Below are 22,617 nucleotides of genomic sequence, written 5' to 3' on the forward strand. Positions count from 1 at the left end.
AAAAAAAAAAAAAAAAAAAAAAAAAAAAAAAAAAAAAAAAAAAAAAAAAAAAAAAAAAAAAAAAAAAAAAAAAAACTACTCGGTTCATTATAAATAGGTTGCTCACTCTTCGAAAATCGTGAGGCAGAGAAAGAAAAAAAAAAGTTAAAAAAACATGGTCGTGTCTATCGAAATAATGAGGAAGATGAAGACAGGGGAGACTTTGACCGAAGTCGAATGTAAGGAATGCTTTGTGTGTATAACAAAGTTCATCAGAGAAAGACTAAGTCAACCGCAATTTGATCAATACATGGGCCTGATGAAACTATTCAAGTCCCGGGGTATACAAGGAGAAGAACTCATATTCTCTCTTCTGAATTTGTTCAAGGAAGACGAGCTTCTTACTCAAATGTTCAGAAAACTAATGGAAACAGAGATCCGACAACTGGAAAACATTGACGATGATGATGAAGATGATGAGACTGAAGATGAAGATGAATATGGAGAGGAGCAGTATTGTCATTGTCGTCGTTGCAAGATTGGTCGGGAAGAAGCAAAGATGATCATTCACAACAAAAAGTTTGGACTCGAGCCGACTGGAGTTATGTTGGGGCCGTTTAGATCAATCATAAACCCCAACTTGTTGTAATTTTTATTTTTGATGTAGAGAGCTATCTTCATGGTGGCAAAGAAACCATATATATATTTTTTTAATTTCTTTTCATCTTAATGCTAGGAGAAATATTATTTCCTTTTGTAATATGATTTTACATTTATTTTAATAAATTTAATTTTCGTTACGAGATAATTACGTTTATTTCTCTGTATTTATCTATTTCCATCATCTAAACATATGCAATATTACAATATAAATAAATCAATAATATAACACCGTCATAATTTCAATCCAACATAAATTAGGATAATCCGTTATTTTCTCTTTTACCAATTTACCTGATTAACCTCTTTTGGGTTTTGCTTATTTTTTAGTTATAAAGATTTACTTTTTTCTTACATAAACTGCGGTGAACGAGAATAAATTGTTTCTTTCGTCTACAACTTCTATTCGCTTCCGTTATTATACAGAACCCAAACAAAACAAAACCTTAGGGTTCGATTTGCCTCATTGATAATCGCCATGTCCGGAGAAGAAGAAGAGAACGCCGCCGAACTCAAGATCGGAGATGGTACTTTCTCTATTTTTCTCTTCTCCGTATCCACGACTGTATACTCTCAAAATTAGGGTTTTTTTTGTTTTGTCTCATCGAATTGATCTTTAATGCGATACGATTTTTGAAGTTTTTCTTTCTGGAATTGTAATTGAGCTTACCTTTATTGATTTCTAACCGTAACTGATTGGGTTTATTTTTCTCTTGACAACAAAAAGAGTTTTTGAAGGCAAAGTGCTTAATGAACTGTGAAGTCTCGTTGATCCTTGAGCACAAGTATGAACAGCTTCAGCAAGTCTCCGAGGATCCTATGAATCAAGTTTCTCAGTAAGTTTTTTTTTTTTTAAAGTTGTATATTTGCAATTATGAATTAATCTAAGCTTTCGATCTTGGAGACTAAGAACAAGTTTCTCCTTGCAGAGTGTTTGAGAAGTCCTTACAATATGTGAAGCGATTCAGCCGCTACAAGAATCCTGATGCTGTTAGACAAGTTCGAGAGTATCCTCTTTTTTTTTTCTGACTTAATTTAGTTGATTCATAGTTTTTAACCACTCTTTGCTTTGACATGTTTTCGTCTTAATTCCCCCATTACCGTAACATGTTTACCTTAACTCAACTTTTAATAGAATTCTGAGCAGACATCAACTCACTGAGTTTGAGGTAAGATGTTAAATCTTTTGAGATTGGATTTTTGTTTAAAATTAAGTCGGCAGAAGACTTAAAACATTGCATTGTTCGTTATTGAACAGCTCTGTGTTCTTGGTAATCTTTGTCCTGAAACTGTTGAAGAAGCTGTTGCAATGGTTCCTTCTCTTAAGGTAAAAAAACTTATACTTTTTCTACTATTCAAAAGGATAGATAGTATTGTTATGTCAGTGGACTTTTGAGATGATGTTAAGCTTCTCTTTTGTGTAGACAAAAGGAAGAGCTCATGATGATGAAGCAATTGAGAAGATGCTCAATGATCTCTCCCTTGTGAAGAGGTTCGAGTAGTGCATAAGATTCTCAAGATCTAAAGACTAAGAACAAGTACCTTCTAGCTGATGTCTGATCAAATATCTCTGGAGTTAATTTTCCATGTCTGAGATTATATTAGCTTTCTCATTCCCAGAAACTCTGGAATGATACCTTCTTGTTGAATGAATGCAATTTACAATGGATGATCCAAGCTTTCAATGAAATATATAACAATTCCTTTTCACTATATTGAGTAATGTATAACACTAAATACATACTACACCTAAAGCAATGTGTGAACTGTAAAGTTTTCAATTCCATCTCTTGGCATTTTTGCTGGACTTCGACTTCTTTTTAGAAGCTTGAAACGCTTTCATCTTTTGCTTCTTCCGTGCTTCTCTCTCAGCCTTTGACATCTTTGACTTTGCTTTCACTTTTGGAGCTTTTGCTTCCAATTCTGCTTCCCTCTCCAACTCCCTTGCTCTAGCTTCCACATTCTTCTCCAGGTTATACTAAGAAACAGTTGCACAATCTAAGATGAATAAATTTGGCAAAAGTAATGAAAGACGAAACTAAGATAGGGATTGTGTTACATTGTAGTCTCCTGTATAGTCCTTTAAACCACCATCTCTGACTTCAATTACTCTGTTAACGATTTGTTTAATGAAGTATCGATCATGAGAGACTGTGATGACTGTGCCTTTGTATTCGCTTATTGCCTCCTGATGAAAGAAGGAATCAGAGAATCAGAGAGTAAAGTGACTCAACCTCCAGGAAACAATTTGGCCAACAGAAAATAGAAGAGTATGATTAGAAACCTCGAGCATTTCTTTCGAAGGTATGTCTAAGTGATTGGTGGGTTCGTCCAACACAAGTAGAGTGGATGGTTTCACCATGAATTTGCAGAATGCAAGGCGTGCCTATGACCGCATAAAAATGGCGATCAAGAACATGAATGAGACAATATAAGGTTTATATTGAGGATAGAAACAGGAAATATTTTACCTTCTCACCACCACTCAAAAGAGAGACCTTTCTATCCATCATGTCAGCTTTGAAGTTGCAGCGACCAAGAAGAGCTTTAATATCATCAATTCTCCAATCTACAGCAGCTTCAACAACCGTCTCAATCACAGTTTTATCCAAATCTAGAGCCTCTGCCTATATAGCCAACAAGTGAGTAAAACCATATTTCTGATTCCTCTAATAAGCCTTTCTTCGTTTACAAAACTAACCTGATTCTGCTCGAAGTAGTTTGGCAATACATTGTGCTCCCCGAGTGTCACTTCACCTCTCATAGGCTTCTCCAAACCCATAATCAGTTTCAATAGTGTACTTTTACCGCACCCATTCGGACCAATAATAGCTATTTTGTCTCCTCTCTCTATAGCTATATTTGCCTTGTTAAATAACTTCTGCTAGCATCAGAACACACAGATTAAAACACAAGACCTCAAACACACAATGAAAGGAATATCCAAACAGTGTTAGTCTAATGCTACCATATCACCTTATCCTCAAAGCCAAATTCTAGATTCTTAACAGTAACTACAGATCTTCCACTTAATCCACATTCCGGAAACCTGATTTTCATTTGTTTCCGCTGAAATGGCTTCTCTATCTGCTCCTCTTCTTGGAGCTTCTCCAGTTTCTATTTATAATAAACAGAATCAAGAGAAGTAAGTTTCCACTTTTCACACATCTCTGCTTCATAAGTACTAAATTTTACTGCTACTTCTTCTTACCTTTTCTGCTGAAGAAGCTCGACCAGAGTTTGCTCCAGCACTTAGCCTACTAATCAAATCTTTTGTTGCTTCGATCTCTTTCTGTTGCTTATCCCAAGCAGCATACTGAGCTTCAACCCACTCTGCCTTGGAAATCACATACTGAGAGTAATTACCCTCAAAAGTCCTCGACACTCCCATTTCAGTTTCCACAATTTTGGTACATAACTGATCAAGAAACGCTCTGTCATGTGATATAATGACCATAGGCACATCTTGCTTATTCAAGTAACTTTCAAGCCACTGAATAGTATCAAGATCCAAATGATTCGTTGGCTCATCCAAAAGCAGTAAATCTGGACTCTGCCCACATAATCACACATTAGCTTCAATACAGAGATAAAAGAATCACTATTTCTCATTGTTACCTGAAGCAAAATCTTCCCAAGTGACATTCTCATTTGCCACCCACTACTAAACGAAGCCACAAGCCTATCAGCATCTTCCGACACAAACCCTAATTCAGACATGATCTTACTGATTCTCGCATCGATAGAATCCAAATCAACCTCTTGAGCTCGTCTCTGCAACAAATCGAATTCGTCAAGTAACCTTCCCATTAATTCCAAATCATCAACAGCTTCTTCAATCGCCTTCTGAAACTTCTCAAGCTTACTTGCTACTTCCATCTCTTTTTTAAACGCACTCATGAACTCTTCCTTCACTGTCTTCCCCATAGAAACCTCAAATTCTTGACTCAAAAAGGCAACTTTCAAATTGGGTTTGGCTCTAATCACGTTTCCCGAGTCAGGTTCCTCTTGACCCGTGATGATCCTGAGCTGTGTCGTCTTCCCCGCACCGTTGACGCCGATTAACCCTACTTTTTCACCTCTCTTCACTTCCCAAGTCACATCCTTTAGCACCGTCACGCCTTCATAGCTCTTGCTAATGTTTTCAAGTCTTACTCCTGACGAAATCGAAGACGCACCATTTGATTGCTTACTGATCCGCTTCTGATCGTGATCTTCGGTCGTGAAGAGCGATTCAAGCTCTGGATTGGAGCTGGTTGTAGAAACTTGGGCTCTGATATCATTGATTACTCGTCTAGGGTTAGAAACAGAGGAGAGTTTCAAGGTGAATGGTGTAGGGCAACGAAGTGGATGACTGAAGATGAAGGCAGAACGAAGGTTTAGGTTATGGAGATTTGTCGTTAATCCCATTTTTGGTCTAATATAGACATTAAATGATCCAAAAGAACAATTCCGATTGTGAAAAATGTACTTTTGAGACAACAAACAAAAACAGAACAAGAATTGCAAAAGGACCTCTCGAGGCTTCTATAACGTGTGAGCAAAGTGTCACAAACACACACGTATGCATGTGAAGCTCAAGGCTCATAAACTCCCACGTGCCAAACTAAATAGCCACTGATTAGATTACCACGTCACCGGTTTTACAATAGGTAAAAAAAAGTAGGCATGATGATAATTTCAACTTTTACAATACCAACTCTTATCAAGACCTAGTAAATGTTTTTTTGGTGATTCGTGAATTAATTCTTCCTTAATTATTCAGCTAAATCAAACAAGGAAAGAAAAATTAACTCTTAGTATTTAAAAAGAGCCGCAAAGTATTATGTCGAAATCGTAAAAAATCTAAAGTAATTAATCTATACCACTACTCTTAAGAGAAAGAACCATCGTTCTGAATATAATATTTTTTTTATTTGTTAAAAGGTATTTAATTATAAAAATATAATGTTCAGTGGGCTATTTTTGGAGTAGGTCCATACAGAAATCCCAAAGGGTCCAACTCGTTTATATCAAATCGGACTAAACCGTTGGAAAAACAAAACCGGTCGGATTACAACAATGGGATTAAATCGGCACTACGTGAAACCCTAATCTACAAATGAAGAACTCGTTTTGCAGCCGTCATCCATAATTGCGGATACTCGACCGGAACAGGACCTCCGGTGAGCCTGGACGACGGTAACCGAATGGAGATGGTGATCCAAGATCCATTTGCCATCCCGCCACCGTAGAACCGTTTTGAGAAGGAGGAAGAGATCCGATCTGTCATTTGTCGTGGAGGATCCATGCTCAGTCGTGAGAGAGAGAGGCAGCAGGGAGTAGATAAGAGGACCGGCGACGGTGGCTTAGCTTCACCGGATCGGAGATTACCTCCCCTATCATAACCAATCCGGTGAAACCTCCAGAATCTCCGATCTCCAGATCTATCTACCCTCTTCTCTCGTTCTTCGCCGTGAATCTCCCTCTTCCGCTCCACGTAGCAACACCTCCGGTAGAGCTCTTTACCGTCAGCGTCTCGCGGATGCTTCTCCTCTCCACGCTCCCTTGATTTCGTCCAACAGCTTCGCCGGGATGATGCAACAAGTCACGAATAAAGAACCATGGACCGGAGGGTCCTCACCGCCACCGGAATTGACGGAAGACCCGGCATCGGCGCACGAGGTTGTGATCAGAAGAAGGAGGCTTTTGAAAGAGAAAAATCGCCGCGCGTGGGATTCACTTGCCCGATTTTTCTCTCGACTTTACTTTCTGAATATAATATTTCCCTGATTAGAATGTCTCATCTCCTTATATAGAGGTTGGCAATAACTTAATCACCTATATGTCGATATTCTAGTGAAAGTGAATCAATAGGATCCTCTCCAATAATCACAATCTCGATAAGAACATATAAAGTCTTTCCATTACAATTTAGGGACATTAAATTAGAACACTAAAATACTAGTTATAAAATATAAATGCACACACACTCTTAGTTAATGTATAGATTTTAGCGTCTTATATATAAATGAAACCCTATATTTCTTAATTCTTCTTCATCGTTCTAGATTTACAATTTTCACAACAAAAAGATCGTTGAAACTCATGGATGGTTTGGCGTGAAAGATCTTGATTTTGAGGTATATATGTTTCTTTTAGTATATTTTATTCCAATAATATACGAATTATTAATAATCATCTTTGTGCAGAGCATTTTTTTTTCTCAAGAAGATATATAAAAAATGTACCAAGAAACTCTGCAGTTTGTTCATCTATGGAGACTTGCTGTTCAAGAAAGAGACGAAGCAAGAGAACATCTGAAACATTCACTCGCCGAACTCTCCAGACTACAGGAATACTTCAACACCATTTTCTTGTCTGAAGAACAACAAATACCCTATTATTACTCAGAAGCCAAAGACGATCATCAAAACTATATTTACAATAACTTCTCCGATGATTCAGCATCGTCGATGGATCTCGTGTCCAACTCAACTGTCTATTCCTCGCCGGAGACGTACGATTCTGATTGTTACAGCTTCCGGCCGAACCAGATGGGTGTTGAGAACAGGAAAGATTTTGAGACCCTTGTGCTGGAGATTATAGGACTCGGAAGAGTCTTGCCGGAGAACGGTAAGTTCCAGCAAGCTGTCATTGAAGCTGGATCGTTGGTTGAGCCGTTGTTCATAACCGGTCCGATTCCGAAATGGAGAAATCCTCCGGTTCAAATGTTGAGTCAAAGACTGGTTCTAAGTAATACTATCGAAAAATGGAATTATGGTGGTTTGGAGTTGGGTCCGGGGATCCTGAAACGGTCTTCCTCAGGCAAAGTCCCGCTTGGAGTTTTATATTGATCGGTTCGTTACATGTAATGCTTAATTTTTTTTTATGTATTGGTTAGAAAGAATTTGATGCAATCTAATAAATCATGTCATCTTTTATTTGTTTATCCAAAATTTATCATTACAAAACACGCTTAAACAATAGATTTTAGGAAGGATCTTTCTGTCGAGCCAAAGCCTCGATAGTCGATACCTATATAAAGAACAGAAAGGGTACGGTGACAATTTTAGTGAATAAGAAGAAAAAAAGAAGAAGCTTAGTGAATTTTACCGCTGTCTTCGATTTCCTTGAGCGGTGGAAGCCTCCAGCTAAGACAGAAGCAGCCACTAGGCGAAGCGGATAACTTGAACGTCTGTATGACAAACACCACGAACACCCTCAGGATAAAGGCAGCATTTACAAAGTTAACTCGCCATCGAGAACCTTCATGAGGCAACTGCAAAAACATAATATATGTGACTCACAATTCAGACTTTGGAGCGCTGCGCAATAGAATCCACAAGGAATAGTAAGTTACAATTTTCATCGCCTATTGCAAGACATAGAGACTCTTAGAGCCTCATTAACAAGATTAACCAAAAACCTGCATCTATATTCAGAGTAAGTTAAAGTGTGATCTTTCAGAGAGCTAAAGATCTTTTTATGTAAAGACATGATAAATAATACCTCGTTGGTGTAAACCTCAAGAACAGAAAATTCCATCTTTGAGCGGCACTTGCAGCTCCTCAAACACACAACTCACCTATTCAGAAGGGAAGAGCCATTCAGTTTATAAAGAAAATGCAATAACTATATCCAAGATTCTGCTATCGTAATTGAGCAAGATTTTTGAGGTCACTGTTATTGGAAAAATTCCAGTGAATAGTGTGAGCCGTGAGCTGTTTCACACATCTTTTCGAGGTTGGAAAAGAGTTTTAACTGGATAGACAAATTTTAAGTTTAATATATAATGAAATGCACATGTTGTATGTAACTCACTGATTTGATGTATCTGAACTTCGCATCCCAGCAGAGGAAAGAACAATGGTTTAAGCCAATAAATGCTGCATCCAAGTAATATCATCTCAAGAAACAGAACGACCATGAATGAATCATTTAAAAGGAATTTCTTTTTGAGTTTGATGATCTTTATACCTTGGAGACTCATGGTATCACCAGAAATCACTGCATGAACATTCACCGTCTTGAAAATGATGAAACCTGTTCGAATCCCTTAGGATTATCTGTCTCCCTTCGATCTTTGATATATACTTGAAGGCAGAGTGGCAATCACCGCAAACTCTGAGGTTCTTCATTATTCTGATTGGCAGCGTAGAGCTCCTCGGAGCTGCGAGAACAAAAGCTACAGCGAGCTTCTCGCTATGATAGCTCAGGATCTCTTCCTTGTTCTCTTGCTCTAGATCATACAAGGCAAATCCTGTCTGGGGCACATAACCTGCGTCTCTCATCTTTCTGTTGAGCTCCTTGAGCTTCTTGTAAATCAATTCAGCGTCTGGGTGTGACTTATCCCCAGCAACAAACATATGGACGCCATCCTTCATGGTAACCCAACTATAACCAGCTTCCTTTTTCACATCAGCATCCTTCATCTTCTTTCTCGCCGTTACTAAATCTTCCCATCTTTCTCCAGCAGCATACATGTTACCAAGTAGCACATAGTTAACAGCATTCTCTGGCTCCAGTTGAAAAAGCATCTCTGCTACTTTCTTCCCTAGTTCTGCATTTCGACCGTTTGCCCTGCAACAAGCCCCAAGTACAGTCCTCCATATGAGAACATTAGGCTTCATTGGCATTCTATCAATGAAACCTTCCAACTTATCAAGTTCACCTGCACGGCCTATCAAGTCAGCCATACATGAGAAATGTTCAATCCTAGGAGCTAAGCCATAAGAATCACTCATAGATTTGAAGTGCTCAAACCCTTCTTTAACCAAACCGGCGTGACTACAAGCTGACAAGACTCCCACAAATGTAACATGGTCAGGTGGTGTTTGGCCATCGAGCTTCATATTTGCAAAAAGCTTCAAAGCTTCGTCTCCTTGCCCATGTCGTGCATAGCCCGAAATCATAGAGTTCCAAGAATATGAATTTCTTACAGGCATTGTGTTAAAAAACCTCAAAGCATAATCTAGTCTTCCACATTTGGAGTACATGTCAACAAGTGCACTCCCAACTACCACATCAGATTCTAGACAAGCTCTCACCGAACAAGCATGCACTTCCATGCCACGCTCTAGCGTTGCAACCGAGGCAAACGCGCTAAGAACCGTCGCATACATGAAACTATCCAACCTCTGACCCATCTGCAACATAAACCAGACCAGATCCAAAGCCTTAGGAAGGAGATCATTATGTATATACCCCGAGATCATTGAGTTCCAAGTTACATCATCTCTTCTCTCTGACATTCTAGAAAATATCTTCTCACACCCATCCATCTCCCCACACTTCCCATAACAAGCTATGAGCGCATTTTCAGTTGTTGCTTCATCTGCAACATTGTACTTTAACGCTAGCCCATGTATCTGCTTCCCCAATTCACCAAATGAAAGGGATGACACAGCTGAGAGAACGCTTGAAAAGGTTATCCTGTTAAGTTTCTGTCCCGCTCGAAGCGCATTCAAAAAATATGCCACAGCTTCGAGTACTGACCCTTCTGAACTAGCTAAAGCTCCTATCATAGAATTCCAAGACACCTGATCTGGTTCTGGCATGGTGGAAAATATCATACAGCATTGATTCTGATAGCCAGTCTCTGCATACAGTGTCATAAGAGCATTTGAAACCGAAACATTGGAATCAAGCCCTAATTTGAGGCCTTCTCCATGAATCTGCTGTCCTAGGTTTGCCCACCTCAAGCTTGCGCATGAACTTAGTGAACTTATCAGTGTGAAAATTCCAGGCAATATTGCATGTCGTCTCATACTTTGGTAGCGTTCCACTGCTTCTAGAAAACAGCCGTTTTGGTCAAGACCAGTGATCATGGAGTTCCAGGAGACAGAATCTTTCTCCATCATGAAACAGAAAACACGTCTAGCATCAGCTATTGAGCCGCACTTAGCATACATATTAACAAGTCCATTCCCAATGCCAACCATAACGTCAACTAAGCCAGTAGTTATTACATGTCCATGAACCTCTTTGCCTTTTCTCAGACCTATTTCCTCAGCTAGAGAATACTCAGGAAATGAGCTCAGGAGAATGACGTATGACTCAGGACTAACATCAATCACGCTAAACATATCCATAAAGAGCTTCGTTGCTTCTTCTCCCCATTTCTGTCTTACCAGACCAACCATTAGGCCGTTTAAGGTGACTGCATTTCTTGTTTCCATCTGATTAAAAACCTTCCTAGCATAACTTAATGAGTCAGACTTTGCAAACGCATTCACCAATCCACTGCCAACAAAAAGATCTGAGAGTAAACCAGACTTCTGGATGGTGCACATGATCTGCTTGAGCAAACTAACGTCTGGTTCAGTGAAAGAACAAGCAGTAGTTACAAGACTACCAAAAGTGTATTCAGTTGGTCTAGAACCATCGCACTGCATGCTAGAGAACATCTGAAACGCAGATCTCTGATCCCCAGTCTGTGAATAAACCGAAATAATCGAATTCCATGACATAGAGTTTTTAAATTCTATGTCACTAAAAGCACGGAGAGCAGAACCAAGAGACCTTCCACATTTCCAGTACATCGATATGAGCACATTAGAAACTACTGCATCAACTGCATATGAAAGCTTAAACAACAGCCCATGAACTTGTCTTCCGAAAAGAGTCCCAACAGAATCTAACTCCTGACAAGCCCGAAGCCCACTAACAAAAGCGTATTGATTTGAAAAAACCCCTTCTTTAACCATATCTCTCAAGAACACTAAAGCTTCCTTATGTTCCCCATTACGGCTATACCCTGAAACAACACACGCCCAAGAAACGCAGTTCCTTTGAGGCATTTCGTCAAACACCTTGCGTGCAGAGACGGAATCACCCGTTCCAAGATAAGCATTGATGAGATTGTTGCAAAAGTAGACTTCTTTGTCTAAACCATTCTTATATAATCGGGAATGAAAGAGTTTAGCAGCTCCTCTATGTCCAACAACGCAGCTCTGAACAACAAAAAAAAGAAAGAGGAACACAATTAAGTCATGATCAATCTCAGTAATCTGACATCGACCAAAAATGGTTTAGTTAAATGGAGAAGACTTACGTTTAGAAACGACATGAGAGGAGCAGCCAAATCAAATCATAAACCCAGAAGAAGAAAACAAAATTGGATTTTTCGCGCGACCAACACACAAACAGAGAGCTCTCTCAGTGGAGTGACGTCAACTGACGTAAAACGACAGCGTTTCACTGTACCGAGATTTTCCAAATTATGCTTTATTTTAATGGGCTTTGTCAGTGAGCCCAATACGGTCCGATAAGAAACAACATCACACACACAACAAAGGAGAGGATAAAAAAAAAGAAAGTCGCAAATGGCATTCTCGTGATTTAAACAACACACTACCTGGGACTTTCCGTATATAATTATATTATCATTTTGCCAACAAATAATTATAAAAATTAAAAAATGCTTTTGATTGGGTATAATACAAATCGAGCTGTTTTTTTGCTGTAATAATAATTTCACAAAATTTTCTCTTTTTCCTTTTTTTTTTTTTTTTTTCTTTGCAGCTTTTTAAATTGTCTCTCCATCTTCTCTCTTTGGCTAGGAACCACCATATCAGCAGCAGCTTAAAAGAAAGAAAAGGACTAATCTCTTTTGTTTCTCTCTATCTATTGAAATCATCAATATGGACGACGATCGCAAAGAGGTACGTATATACCATCTTCTTCTTCTTCTTCTTCTTCTTCTGCTGCTGTAGTTTTTAAAACTTTGTTTCTTTTTTTTTTTGAACTAATAAATCAAGATCTGTTAGTTTGGATTTTTGTCGGGAATCGAACATGGGGGTTTTGTTTTAAAGAGCTTAGCAAGCTCCAGCACCTACTGATACTGTTGAACGATATAATTAAAAGTAAAATCAGTATCTTGGTAATCGGAAAACCAAAGAATTGAGTATATTCTTAAAGTTTCGTCCTTTATTTTTATTATTTGCACATCTCGATAGCAGAGACTTGTATATTTTCTACTAGTTGGAAATTCCGAAACTTTATTGGACTGGTAAATAAAAGATCATACTTTACCCAGATTTTATTATTGATCGTTGATTAAATCGAAGCTTGTAATTTTGTCCTATAAAGTCAAGAACTTTGGCTTTTGTTTCTTTGAGAATTACATCTTTCTTCCTCTCATGATGCATCGCTTTGTAAATACTATTATATCCCTCTGTTTTCGTTATCTCTTGTGCATCAAATATGATACCTTTTTGGTTAGTTAATATATTTGTGTTGTTATTGCAGAAGAACACGCCGTGGCTATCAGTGCCACAGTTTGGTGATTGGGACCAAAAAGGAGGAGGAACAATGCCTGACTACTCTATGGATTTCACTAAGATTAGAGAGATGAGGAAACAAAACAAAAGAGACCCTTCTCGTGCCAGTTTAGGCAACGAGGATGAGCTCATTAAGCCACCCGACTCTCCTACTTCAACTACTGCTAAACTCACCACTATCCAAAGCCAAAACCAACCTGAGTTTTCTCCCATCCACCATCACCAACCACATTCTCCTTCTGTAAGTTTCCAATTCCATTTTTTTTCTGTTTTTCCTTTTGTTGCTTCTTCTTTCATAAGACTGTTTCAAGTTCAAGACACAAATATTTGCATTTGCGTTTAATCATATATTTTGGTTTGCATTATTGTCATTAAGACGTCTTAGAGTATGAGTCATTATTATTAGCACATGGTTTGTAACATGATTTATCTATACTTTAGAGGGTCCAATTTTTTCTTGCAATCTATATCTTATATATTGATTATAATATTATTGAGCCGGTCTTGCTTGTCGCTAACATGATTTATTTGGTGTGGTTGTTTGGAACAGACGAGGAGAAGCATCTTCAGCTGCTTCAACTGCTGCGTCAAGGCTTGAAGGTTTCTTCTTTAGCAAAGGGGCAGTTTTATTATTGACTCGTGTGATTCGAATGTGGAAATGTAATGTAATGACCCTTTAATATATGTTTCAATCCATTTCTCTTTTTCTTTCTTGTTTTGTTTCTTTGGAAGCATATATATATAGCTCTCTGTTATATAAAAAAAAAGATTAGGGGAGAGTTAAGCTAGTTAGTATGCTTTAACTTAAAAGCAAAACATGAACATTGATCCGACTTAAGAGTATTACTGGCCATTCCAATACACATATGGCAAATGGCAGGTTTTGAAGCAAAACAGTGATTTGATATAAACATTGTGTGGAGTTAATTGGACTTCAGTAAAATTGTGTTCATTGTTTAGTATTTTGAGTGATTTCCTTTTTCGAATCTTAGTTGATCGTGGCATCAAAAGCATTTGATGATTTTTACTGTAAGATACATACAAACAAGTGGGATGTCTAATTATTAGGCTTATAATTTTGTCCGAACACCTAGTTGTACCAGTTGCACCTCATATCCCTAGTTTTACTGGTTGCAATCTAGTTGTACTCTAGTTGTACCCTAGTTGCACTCTAGTTGTACCCTAGTTACACCCTGCATAATAGGATTCGAATCCTGGGCGCACGCGCGTGTGCATGGAACTCGCAACCACTGAGTTACTGGAAGACATATTCATTTAATTATATTTAACCTTTAATAACTTTTATTAAGAATAATATTTGCTTTTTACTGGGGCTAAATAGAATAAAATTGGATGAGAAGGGCCAAAGAGATTTTAGTCCAGAAAATTCATTCGTCTGTCTCTGAGACACGCATGGGCCTGTAGACAACAAAAGGTAAAGAAATAAGCCTGTCTTTGTAGTTTAAAAGAGCTTATATAGCCCAAAAAGGATCTCTTCACGCATAGAAGTTAACAGGTTAGAGTTTTTTTTGGAGGGCTTAATTCGACCAAGTTTGAAACGGTCCTGAAAGCCCAAAACAAACAAAGCTACTTGCCAAAACAAGAAGAAACTAAATTATCGAGCGTTTAATTTAACTATGTTTAGTGTAAGTTTATTAGCATTTGGTTTGAATTAGTTGTCTTTTCTGATTTATATAAACAATATCAACATCCTCCGTATACAAATTTTGATGGTGGTTGTAATTTTACACACATATGTTGCACTATCTTGATTCATAGTGTTTTCTTTTTCTTGTTGAAACTCGATATCAGTTTTATATTTTAAGGGTGTTTTTTTATATAAAAAAAATATACTTTCTGCAGTTGAAATAACTTAGATTTGTAGCCTATGAGTAGTATATTGATTGATAATGTAAAAAATTTACATTGATTGCAACCAACAAAAAAAGAAGACAAGAAAACACATGCTTATCTTTTAGTCTTATTTGGACAGAGATCGGACTAGTCCAATTGACATGTCTATATTTTGCCTAAATATAAGTTGGCCCCTACTATCGTGAGAGATGACGAAACTGTCAACTGTCAACATCATATGTTTAGTCTTGTTACAGCCCAACTTTCATGTCTCTACCTGCCTTAGGGTTATTTCTCGTTCCATTTATGAAAAATTGAAAACCAATTTGTAAGCGCAATGGTGATAAACTATGCTCTACATGGAAAATATAAACCATATATGATTTATTAAAAGTTAATTATTGATAGACCACTAGCTAGATAGTGGTTTGGGGGTCCAAAGATTTCAGGATAAGCCGATTTGAACACCACCACGAATTGTCCATTGATGTACTTCGTGTCAATATATGTCATTCAAATATAAGAAATCTCGGACTTAATATCATGAACTGTACTTGAATTAGGAGTAAAAGTTCTAATCTTAGATCAAATATTTGATTTTATCCTCATTGATCATGTCTCTACTTTGTTTCCCTTGCGTACACAATACAAAAACATATGGACGACCAAAGCCATTTCCAATTCTTGCTTCCAAAATGTCAGAAGAGTTGAAACGTCCTGACCATATCAGACGGACTCTCATTCAAAACTTATTGATCTCCACTGACACGTTTGAACCAACATTGCATACAACTTGTCGGTAGGTCAAAGTATTCATAAGATAGTTTTTTCTTTGGAAAATTTCTCGTCACGGTTTTTATGACTTGTGACATTAATTATATAATTTTGGGTTTGCTGAGATCCTGCTGCTTATACCTTAGTTATCGTGTCCCTTAAACCATAGTTACCGTCACGTATCATTAAATTTTCGTAAACCTCGAATATCGAAAATGCTCTCAAATTTTATTCAAAAGTCAAAACTGTAAGCTAAATTAACGTGAAATTTGTCACCGCCACATCGCAGAAATATATTCCACAACACAATATATATATAAAAAGCCTACTTAGATCAATAAAGATGCAAACTATATTGTTTTAGTTTTATTGTGATATACATATACTATCTTAATAGATTGTGAAACAAAGAACGAATGTATAGGATGCATATAGAAAGGTACAATGTACTTAAGGGGACATTGGGATGGTTCATGTCTCCTATCATTTACTCCTATTTGTCTACCGCCCCATCCCCTGCCAAACCTCCCTTCTTCACCATTCACACTTTTTCTTTTCTTTGACCATTTTTAAAAAATTACATTAGTTTAAAGAAAACGAAATGATAATTAAGCACCGATCCATTTTGGTTTATTTTCCATACAGATTTAACATTTTGATAGATGTTGAAATTCGAACCTTTTACCTAATATGTTAAGCATGAAGAATGGATGATTTAAGTGTCTACCAACCTCGGCCATTAAGATTCCAGTACCCCGGATTCCTCTAACTTTCACCAATTTGTTAAGCTTTTTATTCAATATTCACAAAAGATTATCTGAAAAGAAAAACGGTAAACGACGAGCTAGAAATATGCAACATACAAATTGCATGTGACGTTTGGTACGTTAACTGGTTTTCTAATGTGATTTTGTATTGTCCTTGTTCGTATTAAAGATTATATGTTCTCGTAAAGGCAATTTTTATTATGTGAAACGCCATTCTCTTAAAAATATGAGAATCTCGCGGTAGATGAATTGGTGAGTTTCTCGTTTTGTTTCCAAAAACTTCTGGTCAACGACTTTTATTTACCAATCAATATTTTTATCATTATTTTATGTAACAATATGAAAATTTAAAATATATTTAAATAATTTAATGAATAATAATAATTTATTAGTAACTAATAAATTTATTATTTAATATATCACCTAAATAAGATAAAAGAAAAAAAAATCGGTAACAAAATAGTGATAAGATATTATGATTAATCGTTGACTGGATATATTATAATGATCTAACGAAAAAACTAATTTATTAGTAATCGATTGATCGATCAAAACATTGTTCAAATAAACCCTGGAAATAACACAACAAAATAGCAATAGGATATGAAACTAATTCATAATTAATTATATTATAATGATTAAATACTTATATTGATTTAATGAAATAAAAAATATTAATAACCGATCGATCGCTAAATTTATTGTTTAATATATCGTTTTAAATACGACAAAAATTGTCGAGGCGATATTGTATATAAATGACTTAGACAGTCGTGTGATTCTTTTGACTTGGGATGGACAAAAACCTAAAATATTTCCTTTTGCTATCCTAATTCTTTCATCAACTTTTTTCTTAGATTGTAAAAAATGTCACCTTATCTCTCCAACTTTAGAATTACTCATTCATCAAATATTAACTGTAAAACTACATATATTATCTAATATACTTTTAAAACTACATAGTACATACTAAAAACACTCAAATATTCCATTCTACTCTCATTTTAAAAAAACACTCGTTCTACTGCAAACACAAACTCGTGAGCTTGCTAGTTGCTATTCTATTGAAAAGTCATAAACAGAAATAAGGATGAATCTGTTGGAGTACTATATGAGATAATTAGTTAAGGCAAGTCTCTCGTTGCACGTCACAACTCTCTTAATCCCCACTCTCTATAACCGATTCGTAGTCTTTTTTTCTCTAAAGAACACATTCATTATTGTCCTCTCGTATTACCTAAGCCGAAATATGCGGACTCATTATATTCTTTTTTTTTCCGTTTAACGAACCTCGCATTGAATCCTCTTTTAACTCACATCGATGCAAACAACAAAAACCAAGAAAAAAAAACGGTGCAAACGAAATTAAATTGCTAATTAATAAGAATAAATTTATAAAAATGCGGAATTCATTATCATAACGCCCTCTCTCGCACACACATATCTTTCATTTCATCCAACGCCAAACTAATTCATGCGACTCACCTCCTCCCTCCACGTGATTCTCTCCGAATTTTTAACCTTATATACCATTTTCTCCATATATACTAGTATAATTTTGATTTTTACATCAACATTACTTATAAATATAATCATTTCAAAACCGACGTCTCTCTCTTCCCATGCATTACGCATTTAATTAACGCTGCCGAAAAATGCATGTGGGTATATATATAGACATGCCTTTACCTTCAACTTCTCCATTGTTCCTCTCCAAGTACTTTTCTCTTTAAGAAAGAAAGAAAAAAAAGTACTTACCTTCTCATATAAAGTTTTTGCTATATTCTAAACCTTTTGGTTCGTACGTAAAAATAAAGGTACATCCACAAAAAAAGAAAGAAAAAAAAATGGAGTTGATGAAATTGGCTTCAAAAGAAACGAGCTACTGGATGATCGCACTACCTGCCGTTTTTGGATCCCAAAACCTACATGATGTCTCCGTCCTCGGCTATATCTTCCTCGCCCTTGTTTCTCTCTCCATACTCACTTGGGCTCTCGCCGGAGGTGGTGGTGGCGCATGGAAGAACGGGCGTAACCGGTTGGGTCGCGTCGCGATACCGGGTCCTCGGGGCATACCAGTATTCGGCAGTCTCTTCACTCTCAGCCACGGCTTGGCTCATCGGACGTTAGCCGCCATGGCTTGGAGTCGAGCCAACACTGAGATTATGGCTTTCAGCCTTGGTTCGACGCCCGTTATCGTGGCTTCTGAGCCGAACACGGCTCGCGAGATCCTGATGTCGCCTTACTTCGCGGACCGGCCGATTAAGCAGTCCGCTAAGAGTCTCATGTTCAGCCGAGCCATAGGGTTTGCACCAAACGGGGCTTACTGGCGCACGTTAAGAAGGATCGCATCGACTCACCTATTCGCTCCTCGGCGTATCTTAGCACACGAAGCTGGGCGCCAGCTAGACTGCGCTGAAATGGTGAAATCTGTGTTAGCGGAGCAAAACGGCGCTGGATCAGTCGTTTTAAGGAAACACTTGCAACTAGCCTCCTTGAACAACATCATGGGAAGTGTTTTTGGGAGAAGATACGACCCTCTGGCTCAGAAAGAGGATCTTGATGAGCTTACATCAATGGTTAGAGAAGGGTTCGAGCTCTTGGGTGCATTTAATTGGTCCGATCATCTTCCATGGCTCGGTTATTTCTACGACTCTATTCGTTTAAACCAACGTTGCTCAGATCTTGTTCCTCGAATCAGAACCCTCGTCAAGAGTATCATTGACGAACACCGAGTCAGTACCAGGGAGAAGAAAAGAGACATAGGAGATTTTGTTGATGTCTTGTTGTCTTTAGACGGTGATGAGAAGCTCCAAGAAGATGACATGATCGCCGTTTTATGGGTAAGTTCGTATGAAATTAAAATAGTAGTCACATTAAATTTAACGGTATATATGTGCGTAACGGTCTACTTGTAATGTTTTTTTGCATTTATTGGTGCTTATTTTTAAATTTCCTTTTTTTTAAAAATGTAATTTCTAGGAGATGATCTTTCGAGGAACAGATACAGCAGCGTTATTAACAGAGTGGACCATGGCTGAGCTTGTACTAAACCCTAACATTCAAACCAAGTTGCGGGACGAGATCGTTACGGCTGTGAGGGATAGCACCGACGCTGACGTGGCAGATGCTGTCCTAGCAAAACTCCCATACCTGAACGCAGTAGTGAAGGAAACTCTAAGGCTGCATCCTCCTGGACCTCTGCTTTCGTGGGCTCGTCTTTCAACGTCAGACGTTCAGCTCAGCAACGGCATGGTGATTCCAAAGGGAACTACTGCAATGGTCAACATGTGGGCCATTACTCACGACCAGACGGTATGGTCCGACCCGCTGAAGTTCGACCCGGAGAGGTTCACCGGGATTGCTGACGTGGATATTCGTGGTGGGGACTTAAGGCTTGCGCCGTTCGGAGCCGGTAGGAGGGTGTGTCCGGGGAAGAACATGGGGTTAGCTACTGTGACTCGGTGGGTGGCTGAGTTGGTGCGCCGGTTCGAGTGGGGTCAGGACCAGACCGAGCCAGTTGATCTTGGTGAGGTCTTGAAGCTTTCTTGTGAGATGGAGCATCCTTTACGTGCCGTTGTAACGGAAATATTTTAAGTTATAAACAAACAAACAAAAAAAAAGTTCTTAGGGTTTTGACTTTTGTCAATGTTTTTCCTTTTCCGTTTTTGTTTTTGTTTTTGTTTTTTGTCGTGAGGTATGGATTGCAGATTGCTTGCCGTTTTTTGTATTCCATCGAGAGTTGAAAATATATATATATATATATATATATATATATATAGTAGTTATTTAATATCAATGTACTATTATCTTTAGTGGGTCGAAAATGAATTGAGTAAAACTAATGGCTAAGACGATATCAATTTTGGTCTTTTGAACTGCTATGACTTTCTTCTACCCGTACGTACCTAGCTATTTACGTATTTTCTAAAAATATCGAAATATTTGCACTTGTTTTCTTGCGAAAATGAGATATTTTGGAATCAATATAGAAACAAACCGGATGGGACGTGGACAAAACACTGAGAGGGTTGTGCTATAATTAAGAATTGGACGATCTAAATCAATTTGGTGCCTCTACTCGGTGATTTCTATCCAAAGATATGTTGTCATTTTGTAATAATGGAGGAGAAAGAGGCAATACAAATGATACCATGTCCATGTAGTCATTAATGTATATAAATTATATATTTATGAAACTTGTGTTGTCATAGTCATTAGTCTACAACAATGTTTCTTCTCAAACCCGTCGTTATGGCAAAGTTAAATTATGCATGTTCAACCTTTATTTACAACTTAGAAACATATAGAGATACCAAATAAAAGCGGTGGAGAACAAGGTGGCAAACCTACAAATTGACTAAAAGAATCCGACTCAAACTTTTAACTAACAACTCGATCGGTAAGGAAGGAGGAATAAAATTAGAGTTAAAGATAAAAGGAGTGTGAAGCTGCCTTAAAGAGCAGATAAAACATATATACGCCCATTTGATAAAAAACAATGAACAATAGATCTATATCTTGTAATTGATTAGAGAGAAACCATTGAACACATCACATAGAACTAGAGCAATAGCAATGGAATCACGTTTCTGAATGATCAGGGATGGCGCCACACACACACACACGTATTTTTTTGGTGTGTTTGATCTGTCGGTGGAAAATAATTTGGAAGTGAAAATCAATATTGAACTAATATAACTTTGTCATGTTAAGACAAAATCTGTTAACTTTTCTGGACAAAAATAAATAGGCCCGTAGTAAGCTATGATGGTGGTGAAGGATTCCAGAGACGGTGACGTTGCCGTTTATTTCTCTAATGAATAGATATCTACATGACATAATATTTTGGTATTAGATTTTGTTGTCGAGTAGATTTATCAATCAAAACATAGACTACTATATAATATCAAAAAGTTTTAAAATCAGTTATGACAACAACATCCGCAAATTAACTCTACGATTTACTGAGAAAAACAATTAAAAAAGTTACGAGACTAAAAGAAAAAGAGTAATTTCGATTAATTCATTTTGAGGTCTAGACTATTCATCCCACGGAAAAAATCATAGTGAACATACATGGCCAGATAGATATATTAATGTAACAAGTACTCTTTGGTTAAAGTTACAAGTATATGACAGGAAAAAAAAGGAAAAAGAAAATAAAAAGCAGAGAAGTAAATTATGGAGGTAGAGGAGAAGTCATAGGTTTCGTCGCTGATCTACTTTTGTATTCCTAAAATTAAAGACACCGAAACCTATGCATGGAGTCGTATCTCTGAAACTTGGCTCGTGTCTTTATCTCTTCACTATTCAATTTTCAGACACTGACTTCTCACTGCTTCAAAGTTAGTGGCTGGGGGCGGCCGACAATTCTTCAGGTGACATTGGCCCATACCACCTCCTCCAATTTATTACCCTTTTCCTTTCATTATTTAATGTTTACAGTTTTATAAGTTATATATTTAAAATATGTAAACTTAACAACAAGTTGATATGGCCGAGTTGGTCTAAGGCGCCAGATTAAGGTTCTGGTCCGAAAGGGCGTGGGTTCAAATCCCACTGTCAACATTTCCTTTTTCAATTTTAAAATTATGTCTAGTTGCTTCTGTAATTAATTAATTTCATATCCGTGATATATCAATCTTAGATATCGTTGTCAAACCATTTGTAGTACGTTTAAAACTGCAACTCAAATCACTAAAATCAACCGAACTCTAATTATGTATCTGCAGCTATTAACAATATCTGGTTTTATTTCGTTGACTTAAAACTTAAATAATAAAAACATATACAAGATGTTCTTTTTTTGAACAACCATAATAATTTACTCGGCGTATAAAACCTACTAGCAAAGCATATCTGTCGTATCTTATTGTTATATGTTACACTATAAACATATCCCTGATTATTGCGTTAAATTGTCAAAGTTTGTATTTGTTACATGTGTAACAACAATATACATTCATACACGCATGTGTTTGCCTTTCTACATGCTCTTTTTAATTATCGAATTATGATAATTTAATGTTATTATATTTCTTGTTTATCAGTGTAGAAACTAAGTTTCCACAATGAATTTGTTTGACGGGGGAAACAAATTCACTCAAAAATTCTTTCAAATAATCGGATTAAAACTAAGAAGAAAAATGATTTAGATCTCTAGGAAACTTATTAGGGTTTTGTTCAAAAATAACGAAGAAATATAACTATTGTATCAATTGATGGATGCCTTACAATAGAGAAACATCTTCCCTTTTATACAGTTTCATTAGATTACATAATATATTAATTTCCTTTAAATCTGAGATAAGACATGG

At 37.1% G+C, this 22,617-nt stretch overlaps 6 protein-coding genes and 1 non-coding gene across 10 annotated transcripts; 5 read left to right on the forward strand and 2 right to left on the reverse strand.

Moving 5' to 3' along the window:
• On the forward strand, nt 1,019-2,349 carry LOC104734996 (DNA-directed RNA polymerase II subunit 4). The gene is made up of 6 exons (XM_010454701.2): nt 1,019-1,166; nt 1,367-1,475; nt 1,569-1,646; nt 1,775-1,808; nt 1,898-1,966; nt 2,064-2,349. The coding sequence occupies exons 1-6, from the start codon at nt 1,118-1,120 to the stop codon at nt 2,139-2,141; spliced, it is 417 nt and encodes a 138-aa protein (XP_010453003.1). The 5' UTR covers nt 1,019-1,117; the 3' UTR covers nt 2,142-2,349.
• On the reverse strand, nt 2,220-5,141 carry LOC104734995 (ABC transporter F family member 2-like). 2 transcript variants are annotated; one of them, XM_010454700.2, is made up of 8 exons: nt 4,258-5,141; nt 3,851-4,192; nt 3,616-3,756; nt 3,341-3,520; nt 3,111-3,266; nt 2,924-3,025; nt 2,699-2,827; nt 2,220-2,617 (listed from the first exon to the last, which is right to left on the reverse strand). In XM_010454700.2, exons 1-8 carry the CDS (start codon nt 5,047-5,049, stop codon nt 2,417-2,419), a joined length of 2,043 nt encoding a protein of 680 aa, XP_010453002.1. In that variant the 5' UTR covers nt 5,050-5,141; the 3' UTR covers nt 2,220-2,416. The 2 variants fall into 2 exon arrangements, with proteins under 2 accessions (XP_010453002.1, XP_010453001.1); XM_010454699.2 differs by having other exon boundaries at nt 3,341-3,523.
• Nucleotides 6,864-7,475, forward strand: LOC104737912. The gene has a single exon (XM_010458161.1). It carries the CDS (start codon nt 6,864-6,866, stop codon nt 7,473-7,475), a length of 612 nt encoding a protein of 203 aa, XP_010456463.1.
• LOC104734997 (putative pentatricopeptide repeat-containing protein At5g09950) lies at nt 7,539-11,826 on the reverse strand. 3 transcript variants are annotated; one of them, XM_010454704.2, is made up of 7 exons: nt 11,675-11,826; nt 8,599-11,573; nt 8,443-8,507; nt 8,131-8,206; nt 7,982-8,053; nt 7,735-7,900; nt 7,539-7,656 (listed from the first exon to the last, which is right to left on the reverse strand). In XM_010454704.2, the coding sequence occupies exons 1-2, from the start codon at nt 11,687-11,689 to the stop codon at nt 8,616-8,618; spliced, it is 2,973 nt and encodes a 990-aa protein (XP_010453006.1). In that variant the 5' UTR covers nt 11,690-11,826; the 3' UTR covers nt 7,539-7,656; nt 7,735-7,900; nt 7,982-8,053; nt 8,131-8,206; nt 8,443-8,507; nt 8,599-8,615. The 3 variants fall into 3 exon arrangements, with proteins under 3 accessions (XP_010453006.1, XP_010453005.1, XP_010453008.1); XM_010454703.2 differs by having other exon boundaries at nt 7,539-7,900; XM_010454706.2 differs by lacking the exon at nt 7,982-8,053 and having other exon boundaries at nt 7,539-7,900.
• LOC104734998 lies at nt 12,113-13,616 on the forward strand. Its single transcript, XM_010454707.1, has 3 exons — nt 12,113-12,284; nt 12,871-13,143; nt 13,453-13,616. Exons 1-3 carry the CDS (start codon nt 12,264-12,266, stop codon nt 13,498-13,500), a joined length of 342 nt encoding a protein of 113 aa, XP_010453009.1. The 5' UTR covers nt 12,113-12,263; the 3' UTR covers nt 13,501-13,616.
• LOC104734999 (cytochrome P450 78A7) lies at nt 17,911-20,110 on the forward strand. The gene is made up of 2 exons (XM_010454708.2): nt 17,911-19,140; nt 19,280-20,110. Exons 1-2 carry the CDS (start codon nt 18,145-18,147, stop codon nt 19,892-19,894), a joined length of 1,611 nt encoding a protein of 536 aa, XP_010453010.1. The 5' UTR covers nt 17,911-18,144; the 3' UTR covers nt 19,895-20,110.
• Nucleotides 21,788-21,868, forward strand: TRNAL-AAG. The gene has a single exon. It is a non-coding gene; the product is annotated as a tRNA-Leu (tRNA).

The sequence above is a fragment of the Camelina sativa genome, chromosome 13 (assembly GCF_000633955.1).
Source record: "Camelina sativa cultivar DH55 chromosome 13, Cs, whole genome shotgun sequence".
NCBI lineage: Eukaryota > Viridiplantae > Streptophyta > Magnoliopsida > Brassicales > Brassicaceae > Camelina > Camelina sativa.